Below are 11,905 nucleotides of genomic sequence, written 5' to 3' on the forward strand. Positions count from 1 at the left end.
CCCTATAAGAACCCTGCCCGGTCATCACTCCAGTGCCAGAACGTACTGTGACCATACGGTAACCGCTAGAGTATTCTCATCAATACGCTTCAGCCCGCCAGTGGTTTCCCCTGCAGTCCCGACCTCCTTGGATCCCATGGGAGTAGGGGGGGCTAGGTGACTTGGATCCCATGGGAGTAGGGGGGGCTAGGTGACTTGGATCCCATGGGAGTAGGGGGGGCTAGGTGACTTGGATCCCATGGGAGTAGGGGGGGCTAGGTGACTTGGATCCCGCCTCGACCCTTCCACGGACCTAGCCCCTTTTCCTGTTACTGGATCTCTCGACCCCTGCCTGTCTGACTACCCGTCTGCCTGCCCGACCCCTGCCTGTCTGACTACCCGTCTGCCTGCCCGACCCCTGCCTGTCTGACTACCCGTCTGCCTGCCCGACCCCTGCCTGTCTGACTACCCGCTCTCCTGCCGACCCCTGGACCGACCCTTTAAAAATATATATATATATTGTAGCGAACGGCGGGGCAGAGCAGCTTGCCTTAAGCGGGTATCGAACTCGCAACCTTCCGCTTATAAACCGGCCGCGCTAGCCACAACACCAAGAGAGTTAACTTACTTGGCGGAGCTGCTAACGGGCCTTACACAGGGTCGTTACAATATAGACGAAGGCGTCTTTAATTTAATATATATATATTAAATTAAAGACGCCTTCGGGCAATATCGCTTTTCTCCGCTCCCTGTGCCATTATTGGTTCCACCCGAACGTCCCCACGTAACGATATCAGGAGTGTATCGGCAGTATATCAGGAGTATGACGACAAAATAGTACTAACGGAGCATGTTGCCAGGCAACCTGTCATTTCAAACATGGTAATTTAAGGTACATTGACTTCTATTGGTTTTTGATTAAACATGATATCGGTGACAGTGACCCGTAAACCAACCAAGATGTGAATTGACATGTTCTTGTCTGTTAGACTCCTTTCAGAGTAAGGAACCAAATATGTGATTTCCTAGTTCGCTCTGCGATGAAATTAAAAAAACAATATTTCTATCTAAGGTCAGTGGTGGTCATTCATGTGTGTTTAACTGAGTTGAGATGTTAAAGCCACTCCTCAAGTGCACCACAGTGTCGATAGATAGAGAGGGAAATGATTTCACTATTTATGTTTGTAAATAATAAAATACAAATATTAGGGAGGGAGGAGGTGTTAAAACCACTACATGCAGTTAGAAATGTCACACACAGTTGACCAAGTTTGTGTCTCTTACGGTTACTATAGTAACCAACACTAATATAAAAGGAAATGTTTGACCCTCAACTTCAAATGGACAGATTTACATATTCTTACGTCTCGCAGAACTAAAGGCTTCTGCAGCTCATCCAGAACGCTGCCGCTCGTCTGCTGTTCAATCTCCCCAAATTCTCCCATGTCACCCCCCTCCTCCGCACCCCAACCCCCCCTGTACTAACCCTAACCCCTGTACTAACCCTAACCCCTGCCCGATCACTCCGCTCCTCCACCTCGGCTGCCCGCCTGGCACCGCCTGGCACCGCCGCCTCTACGTGGATGCAGCGGCCGCGCTACTCGGTCACGGCTTTTCACTGTCCTGGCGCCCCGCTGGTGCAACGAGCTTCACACTGCTGTCAGACTGCAGAGTCACTACCGATCTTCTGCCGTAGATTGAAGACCCATCTCTTCAAGCTACATCTTAACAGTCCCTCCTAAAGACCGCTTCACCCTCACTACCCCCCCTATACTAACCCTAACCCTAACCCTAAAGACCGCTTCACCCTCACTACCCCCCCTATACTAACCCTAACCCTAAAGACCGCTTCACCCTCACTACCCCCCCTATACTAACCCTAACCCTAACCCTAAAGACCGCTTCACCCTCACTACCCCCCCCTATACTAACCCTAACCCCGACCCCGAGACCTTTTTTCCCCTGCTACCCCCCTGCTAATAAAATATATTTTTAAAAAAAGAGAAAAAATAGCCTAGTGGCATTACGACTGCCAGTGGCCCCTGGTGTGAGCATTGATTACTTTGTCTTATGATGACTGTTGGATAGATGATTCACTTACTTAAACAAATGTATTTGTTGTAAGTCGCTTTGCATGAAGGCGTCTGCTAAATGCCATAAATGTAAATGTAGTGTAAATGTCATGTATGGTGTGTAATTCAGACGATGCTACTGTTCGGTACCTAATCCAGTCTATTGGAGAGGACGCTGCTAACACCTCCTCCACACTCCTGATCTAGATGATGACTGGCCAGACACCATGTCCAGGTTGACCCCCAGGTTAACGATGCACTGGGGCTCATCACAAAGGTCACCTTACAGGTGGCCACTAGGGGGAGCAATAACGAAGGAATGTATACAACAACATTGTGTTTCTATTTACATTAACAATTTCTTCAATACTTTTCACAATTTTCTTGTTTAATAAATAGCTCTAACATCACCAGTTAAACCCTCTAATGACAGAAGAGTATATGAGATCTCGAGAGGACAACACATCTCTAGAACATCCTGTTATATTAATATTATTGTGGTGAGAGGACAGAGGGCAGGAAGTCAGCAGCATCACCACAGACAAGCCAGTCTCACCCATTCTTCTGCTTTTCACCCCTGATATAGTTGATGTTTCTGCTCTTCCTGGTACTTGTATCGTGACTCGCTGGTCAGTATCATTCTGGAGAGAGGCGCTGGAGAAGGTCTGTGTTATTTAATTAAATTAAATATGACTTCATTAGTCCCCTGTAGAGGGAGGCTGTAGAAGGTGTGTATTCTGTAGAGGTATGCTGTATGAGGTACTGTACACTGTTGATTGGTTAAAATGACATTCTAGAATGATGAAGGTCACATAATGATAGTTTGTTGCACCTCTTGAGTGACCAATGACAGAGTGACGGGATGACGTGTGATGGTTGACTTGTGGTTTTGTGATAGTTGTGTGATGGTTATAGGATGGTTGTGTTATGGTTGTGTGATAGTTGTGTTATGGTTATATGATGGTTGTGTTATGGTTTGTTATGATGGTTATATGATGGTTGTGTGATTAGATTAGATTAGATTAGATTAGATTAGATTCAACTTTATTGTCATTGTGCAGAGTACAAGTACAGAGACAATGAAATGCAGTTAGTGTCTAACCAGAAGTGCAAAAAAAAGCAGAACAATATATACATAGTGCAGTATAAGTATAAGTAGTGCAGTGTAAGCAGTATATGTATTAACAGTAACATTATAAGCAGAATAAATATAGAATGCAGTATGAACAGTATAAGCAGCATATGAGCTGTATAAGCAGTGCAGTATAAGCAGTATATATGTATTAACAGTAACATTAAGCAGAATACATATGGAATGCAGTATGAACAGTATAAACAGATATGTACAGAAGAGCAGTAGTATATGGTATAAGAGCAGTGTGGACAAGAGAAGATACAGTATGTACAGTTTATAGGAATACTATAGGGTAAGAGTAGTACAATTGTCCGGGGGGGGGGGGGGGGGGGGTGTAGGGGTAGATAGGTTGTCACCTAGGTGCAGAGTTGGAGTTCAGTAGGGTGACAGCCGCAGGGAAGAAGCTTCCTCTGAACCTGCTGGTTCGGGTGCGGAGAGACCTGTAGCGCCTCCCGGAGGGGAGTGGGGTGAACAGTCTGTGGTTGCGGTGAGAAATGTCCTTGACGATGCTGCGTGCCTTACGCAAGCATCGTTTGCCCTGGACAGCCTCAATGGAGGGGAGTGAGGAACCGGTGATGCACTGGGCAGTTTTCACCACCCTCTGCAGTGCTTTCCGGTCAGATGCAGAGCAGTTGCCATACTATACTGTGACACCGTTGGTGAGGATGATCTCGATGGTTCACCAGTATCTGAGGAGACAGATGGACCTTCTTTAGTCTCCTCAGGAAGAAGAGACGCTGGTGAGCCTTCTTGATCAGGGTAGAGGTGTTGAGGGTCCAGGAGAGATCCTCAGAGATGTGGACACCCAGAAACTTGAAGCTGGTGACTCGCTCCACCTCAGTCCCGTTGATGAGGATGGGGGTGTGTGTGCCGGCTTTTTACTTCCTGAAGTCCACAATGAGCTCTTTGGTCTTCCTGGTGTTGAGAGCCAGGTTGTTGTCGGTGCACCACACTGTTAGGTGCTGGACCTCCTCCCTGTAGGCCATCTCATCGTTGTTGCTGATGAGACCAATCACCGTTGTGTCGTCTGCAAACTTAACAATGGTGTTTGAGCCATGTACAGGTGTGCAGTCGTAGGTGAAGAGGGAGTAAAGGAGGGGGCTCAGCACACAGCCTTGTGGAACGCCGGTGTTCAGGGTGAGGGTTGAGGAGGTGTGGTTATGTAGCCTAACAGACTGCAGCCTGTTGGTTAGGAAGTCCAGAATCCAGTTGCAGAGGGAGGTATTGATGCCCAGTTCACTGAGTTTGGTGATCAGTTTGGAGGGGATGATGGTGTTGAAGGCTGAACTGAAGTCAATGAACAGCATTCTCACATAGGTGTTGCTATCGTCAAGGTGGGACAGGGCGGAGTGAAGTGCCGTTGAGATGGCATCCTCTGTACTCCTGTTCTGACGGTAGGTGAATTGGAAGGGGTCCAGTGTGGGTGGTAAACAGGTCTTGAGTTGAGCTAGGACCAGCCTCTCGAAGCACTTCATGATATTGGGCGTGAGTGCAACTGGGCGGAAGTCATTAAGGCTCGTTGCAGTGGAGTGTTTTGGCACCGGCACGATGGAGGTGGTTTTGATGCATGCAGGGACAGCTGCTTGGGCTAGGGACAGGTTGAATATGTCAGTCCAAACCTCAGTCAGCTGCACAGCACAGCCCCTGAGGACGCGTCCGGGGATGCCATCAGGACCAGCAGCCTTACGTGCATTAGTCCTGCTCAGTGCCGCACACACGTCGGTGGGGGAGAGTGTGAGGGGCTGGTGATCTGCAGGGAGCACAGCCTTGATGGCCACCTCCTTGTTGTCCCTGTCAAAGAGGCCATAGAAGTGGTTCAGCTCATCAGGCAAGGAGGCGTCGATGGAGGGGGGAGGAGTTAGTGGGTTTATAGTCTGTGATCGCCTGGATGCCTTGCCACATGCGTCGGGGGTCAGTTGTTCTTGAAGTGATCCTCGATCATGAGTGATGGTTACATGATGGTTATATGATGGTTGTGTGATGGTTGTGTGATGGTTGTGTGATGGTTGGTTGATGGTTGTGTGATGGTTGTGTGATGGTTGGTTGATTGTTGTGTGATGGTTGGTTGATAGTTGTGTGATGGTTGTGTGATGGTTGGTTGATGGTTGTGTGATGGTTGTGTGATGGTTCTGTGATGGTAGTGTGATGGTTGTGTGATGGTTGGTTGATGGTTGGTTGATGGTTGGTTGATGGTTGTGTGATGGTTGGTTGATGGTTGGTTGATGGTTGCCCTTGCTATTGCCTGTCTGAAGCACAGTGATTCCCTCCCCAGAAGAGACAGGTGGTGTTGTGATTGGAGGTGTTGCAGTTTGGCACCATGTGGCTGTTGAGAACAACCAGTGTGATTCTGGTGATGAGTCTCACGTTGACAGGTGAGTAGAACACTGTTTCCTTTTGTATCAGAGTTACAGTGCCCTGTGTAAGTAATGGGACAGTGCCCTGGGTAAGTAATGGGACAGTGCCCTGTGTAAGTAACGGGATTGTGCCCTGGGTAAGTATTGGGACAGTGCCCTGGGTAAGTAATGGGACAGTGCCCTGGGTAAGTAATGGGACAGTGCCGTGTGTAAGTAATGGGACAGTGCCCTGTGTAAGTAACGGGATTGTGCCCTGGGTAAGTATTGGGACAGTGCCCTGTGTAAGTAATGGGACAGTGCCCTGTGTAAGTAACGGGATTGTGCCCTGAGTAAGTAATGGGACAGTGCCCTGGGTAAGTAATGGGACAGTGCCCTGGGTAAGTAATGGGACAGTGCCGTGTGTAAGTAATGGGACAGTGCCCTGTGTAACTAATGGGACAGTGCCCTGGGTAAGTATTGGGACAGTGCCCTGGGTAAGTATTGGGACAGTGCCGTGGGTAAGTATTGGGACAGTGCCCTGTGTAAGTAATGGGACAGTGCCCTGTGTAAGTAATGGGACAGTGCCTTGGGTAAGTAACGAGACAGTGCCCTGGGTAAGTATTGGGACAGTGCCCTGGGTAAGTAATGGGACAGTGCCCTGGGTAAGTATTGGGACAGTGCCCTGGGTAAGTAATGGGACTGGGTAAGTAATAGTAAGCCATAGTACAGTACTGTAGTGTTGATCAGTGTGATGATGTCACATCTTCATGTTGTCTCTTTACAGGTGTTTGGGGAGGTCCCTGGGGGGTGACTGTTACCAACCAGTCTCCATGTGCCGTGAGAGGGTCATCAGTGGAGTTCAGGTGCTGGTATGACTACCCCTCAGGTTACACTGTCACCAAGACCACCTGGTACAGGAGGAGAGCGGGGTCCAGTGACTGGGAGGAGCTCCCATACCAAGGCCATGTAGAATACCTCGGCAACAAAGAACACGACTGTAGCCTGAGAATTAATAACCTTCAACAGAGTCATCAGACTTATTACTACTTCAGATTTGAGGCAACTAGAAGAACTCATGGAAGAACTGATGGATGGAGCAGCACATCGTTGTCTCTGTCTCTGACAGGTAGTTTCAACACCAAATGTGAATTAACAATTATAGAAAACATCAACAGTTTTACTGATACCTGTCTGTGTCTGTCTGTCTGTCTGTCTGTCTGTCTGTCTGTCTGTCTGTCTGTCTGTCTGTCTGCCTGCCTGCCTGCCTGTCTGTCTGTATCAATTAAATTCAAATGCTTTATTGGCATGACTGTTAAACAAGAAATACAACAGATATGATCATGAAATAGACAAATGTAATCAATATCAATGATGTCAAACACATTTGGAGTTTCTCTCTCTGTCTCTCTGTCTCTCCCTCTCTCTCTCTCTCTGTCTCTCTCTGTCTCTCTCTCTCTCTCTCTCTCTCTCCCTCTCTCTCTCTCTCTCTCTCTCTCTCTCTCTCCTCTCTCTCTCTCTCTCTCTCTCTCTCTCTCTCTCTCTCTCTGTCTCTCTCTATCTCTCTCTCTCTGTCTCTCTCTCTCTCTCTCTCTCCCTCTCTCTCCCTCTCTCTCTCTCTCTCTCTCTCTCTCTCTCCCTCTCTCTCTCTCTCTCTCTCTCTCTCTCTCTCCTCTTGTCCAGGGCTGACAGCCAGAGTTAACCCCTCCACTGTAAGAGAGGGAGAGAAGGTGACTCTAAGCTGTTCCACCCCCACTTGTACACTGAGTGACCCTCCTACTGTAGTCTGGACCAGGGATGGACAACCAGCACCGAACACAGAGTTCCAGGCCAGAGTTCAGGACGCTGGCAGCTATACATGTGCTGTTCCAGACCAGGAGAACACATCCTCTGAACCAGTGACTCTAACTGTCCAGTGTGAGTCATCTCTCTAACATGATGACATCATTGTACGTAGCTGATCAGTATATGAGAGGTTTGGGTCCTGCAGCAAAGATGTGTCGCTCCTGAAGTGTGTAGGGCTCATTCTTCATCGTTCTGCTCACAGAGTTGAAGAAAAGGTCTCTCATGAGTTTGTGTTCCAAGGTTACTGTATAGGGGGGATTATCAGGGGAAGTTGACAAAGGTTGCTGTGAGCGTTGGTGTGAAGGTCAGGTTGTAATAATAAGTTGTCTTCCCCCGTGTCTCTATCAGGGCGTAGCAACATGCTAGCTCTGTGGCTCGGCTGATGGGGAAGTTAAACTACATAGGAGGCCGGTTCTCACAGATGGTGTGAGATGGATAGGAAATAACTCTGTTTACTGGACGTTATTCATGACGCTAGCGGAATGCAGAGCAGTTCTGAGAACAAGTATGACAGCATATCAAATATAGAGTTTATTAACTAGCATCACTAACATTAAGGAAGACAGCTCAGTCCTGGAGTTTGGCCATTCTGACCAGGTGACTTGGTAACCCAATGTGTGGAGCTGGAGACCCTGTAAAATGTCATAGCTAACTAGTGTGTTTAGAGGTGTGGTTAGGGTATAGTGCACACACACACACACACCTAACACACACACACACACACACACACACACACACACACACCTAACACACACACACACACACACACACACACAGACACACTCACACACACATACACTTAACACACACACACACACACACACACACACACACAGACACACACACACACACACACACACACACACACACACACAGACACACACACACACACACACAGAAACACACACACACACACACACACACACACACACAGCTAACATACACACACGCACTCCTGGGTCCCTACACCTCACAATGACATGAAACAGATTCAGCACACTATTGCTAACTGTGAAACACTCCTTTGAGTATCATGTCTACCCTTACAACAACAGTAACAGTCACTTTACTACAGTAACAGCTACTTTACTACACTAACAGTCACTTTACTACAGTAACAGTCACTTTACTACAGTAACAGCACCATGACTCCCTCTCTTCCAGATGGTCCAGAGAACGTCAGGTTGTCAGTCAGTCCAGCAGGTGGTGTTGTTCAGGGCAGCTCCGTCACTCTCACCTGCAGCAGTGATGCTAACCCACCTGTGAGGAGCTACATCCTGTATAAGGAGAAGGAAGGAGGAGGCTCTACTGTGGCACAGGGCCAGAGTCACACCATCTCCAACGTTCAGCCCAGACACAGTGGACGGTACTACTGCCAGGCCACCAATGGCATCAGAACAGGCACATCTACTGCAACTACCCTCAATGTTCAGTGTGAGTATTATTGATTATTCCCGCTGGGACTGAAATGTAGGCTCCGTGGCTCGGTTGATGGGGAAGTTGAACTACATAGGAGGCCGGTTCTCACAGATGGTGTGAGATGGATAGGAAATAACTCTGTTTACTGGACGTTATTCATGACGCTAGCGGAATGCAGAGCAGTTCTGAGAACAAGTATGACAGCATATCAAATATAGAGTTTATTAACTAGCATCACTAACATTAAGGAAGACAGCTCAGTCCTGGAGTTTGGCCATTCTGACCAGGTGACTTGGTAACACAATGTGTGGAGCTGGAGACCCTGGAACATGTCATAGCTAACTAGTGTGTTTAGAGATGTGACCTGGTTGTCATAGCTAACTAGTGTGTTTAGAGATGTGCCCTCGAGTATAGCGTGCACACACACACACACACACACCTAACACATACACACACACACACACACTCACACACACACACACACACACACACACACACACACACCTAACACACACACAACTAACACACACACGCACGCACACACACACTCCTGGCTCCCTACACCTCACAATGACATAAAACAGATTCAGCCATCCAGTATTGCCAACTGTGAAGCACTCCTAAACAATGTGACGGTTGTTATGACGTGTCATCTGTTTCCTGTTTCCTGTAGACGTCCCAGCGAGGGTCTCTGTGGAGGTCAGTCCCCCTGGTGCCCTGGCAGAGGGCAGCAATGTCACCCTGACCTGCAGTTGCCATGCCAACCCTGCAGTAGAGAGATACACCTGGTTCAGGACGAGGGGAGGAGCCAACACCTTAGAGGCGGGGCTAGGACAGGTGCTGAGGCTGACCTCTCTAAGCCACGCCCACACTGGACAGTACTTCTGTGAGGCCAGAAACTCAGTGGGGGCGAGAAACTCGACTGCTGTGGACATACAGCTTGGACTGGCCACAGGTCATTATAATTGTATTATTAATAACTTAATAATAATAATAATAATAATAATAGTAGTAATACTAATAATAATAGCACACACACACACTAGTGTCCTCTACCATGTATACGTTCTATCCCTTTGAAACTGAGCGTGTTTAAAACAGAGCAAAAATGAAAACCTTATCTTACCTCCTGTCCTCCTCTCTTGAACAACACACAGATAGGGAAGTAGACTTGAGTATCCTCCACTGATGTCTTTCTCTGTGTTTATCAGTGACCAGCCTCCTCTCTGTGTTTATCAGTGACCAGCCTCCTCTCTGTGTTTATCAGTGACCAGCCTCCTCTCTGTGTTTATCAGTGCCCATCCTCCTCTCTGTGTTTATCAGTGACCAGCCTCCTCTCTGTGTTTATCAGTGCCCATCCTCCTCTCTGTCTGTGTTTATCAGTGACCAGCCTCTTCTCTGTGTTTATCAGTGACCAGCCTCCTCTCTGTGTTTATCAGTGACCAGCCTCCTGTCTGTGTTTATCAGTGACCAGCCTCCTCTCTGTGTTTATCAGTGACCAGCCTCCTCTCTGTCTGTGTTTATCAGTGACCAGCCTCCTCTCTGTGTTTATCAGTGACCAGCCTCCTCTCTGTCTGTGTTTATCAGTGCCCATCCTCCTCTATGTTGGTGTTGGTGTGGGAGTAACAGCCCCCCTGATGATCATCACACTCCTCCTGCTGTTCCTTTGGCTCAGGTACATCTCTGGTACATTATACAGTATGTAGAACTCTCTGTTCATTATCAGTTTGAATGCTAATGTGTTTTCTCCATTAGTGAGCGTCCATTGGGTTAAATCAGTAGATGACTCACATCCCTCTAGGCTTCTGTAAGATACGTTTTCTTCTTCAGTGTCTGTTGTTTTGTTTTGACAGGAAGAGACAGAAGACTTCTGAGAACAAACAGGTGAGCAGAGCTCAGAGAGTTCACTCAGAACATTCACCCAGCACTTTCAGCTGATGACCATTCTGGAAGGTCATAAAGTAACCATGCACTGACATAGTTTAACTGGTGGACTGAGAGGCAGTGAGATATCAACACTATCACAGCAGTCTCAACATCTCTGTCCTGTTTGACTGTGTCTGTTACCATTTTCCAGGAGGGTAGAAGCCAGGTGTACGATGATGTCACAGGGCGGGGCAGGGCCACCTCATCCAGACAGGAAACCAGGGTGATGAAACAGGAAGAAAATCTCTATGACAATATTCAAGCCCCTCCCCCCCACCAGGAGGATATTCCTCTGTACTCCACCGTCCAACCCCCACTTCTAGCAACCAATCAGAACTCCTGCAATACAGCCCGACCCTCCAGGCCTGTAGATGGCGATGAAGTCCTGTACTCTACAGTTAAACACCCACAGTCCAAAGAAGAGAACCTCCAGTACGCCAGTGTACACTTCACCAAGCCCAGTACTGCAGACAGGTACGACTACCTGTCTGTCTGTCTGTCTGTCTGTCTGTCTGTTTGTGTCCATCTGTCTGTCTATTTGTCAAAGTACAGACAACATTTGCATTATAGTTCTGCACTTTACACATTAGAGTCACACCACAACAACTACCTGCTTTCTTTCCACAGGTCAGTGAAAAGCCCAGAGGAGGATGACTCAGTCCTCTACTCCACTGTTGTCAAACCTCAAGCCTGAACATACTGCCACCTAGTGTTGAATCAGCTGCAGCACACGTGTCCTTGTTATAGTACCTACCTACATAGCACCATATAGTATACAGGACTATGTACCTATGTAAAATATGGATATATAATCTGATTGTTGTTATATACAGTATGTGTACACAACCCTCTGACAGACTCTCTAGCAGAGCTGTTTAGGCCCCTCACACCAGTGTACTCTGCTCTGAGCAGGCAATCAAGTTACAACTCTGGTACATCTGTGTGTAATGTTAGGATCTAAGTCTATCTAGTTGACCTATAGGGCCAATTGCATAAACATAGACCTAGACTTTGATTTAAGTCTAACTGTTAGTCAGACTTAGCAGAGACACCTAATTTCACCTGTTGCATAAAAGTGACACACTTGGCGAACCTAAGTCCTACTGAAGTACTGCTTACCTAGGAAGAAAAATGGTGAATGAGTGAATTAGTGTTAGAAAAAGCAAATCTTTTCATGACAGTATGAATATATGAAATAT

The 11,905-nt window shown here is 47.5% G+C and overlaps 1 protein-coding gene across 1 annotated transcript; it reads left to right on the top strand.

The window, feature by feature from the left end:
• Positions 1 to 5,503: 5,503 nt before the first annotated feature.
• LOC310801364 (B-cell receptor CD22-like) lies at positions 5,504 to 10,865 on the top strand (the record flags this gene model as incomplete). The annotated part of the gene is made up of 6 exons (XM_083665358.1): positions 5,504 to 5,558; positions 6,304 to 6,453; positions 7,200 to 7,433; positions 8,526 to 8,795; positions 9,454 to 9,735; positions 10,858 to 10,865. The coding sequence occupies 6 exons, from the start codon at positions 5,504 to 5,506 to the stop codon at positions 10,863 to 10,865; spliced, it is 999 nt and encodes a 332-aa protein (XP_083521484.1).
• Positions 10,866 to 11,905: the final 1,040 nt, after the last annotated feature.

This window comes from Argentina silus, assembly GCF_951799395.1.
Source record: "Argentina silus genome assembly, chromosome: 2".
Classification (NCBI taxonomy): domain Eukaryota; kingdom Metazoa; phylum Chordata; class Actinopteri; order Argentiniformes; family Argentinidae; genus Argentina; species Argentina silus.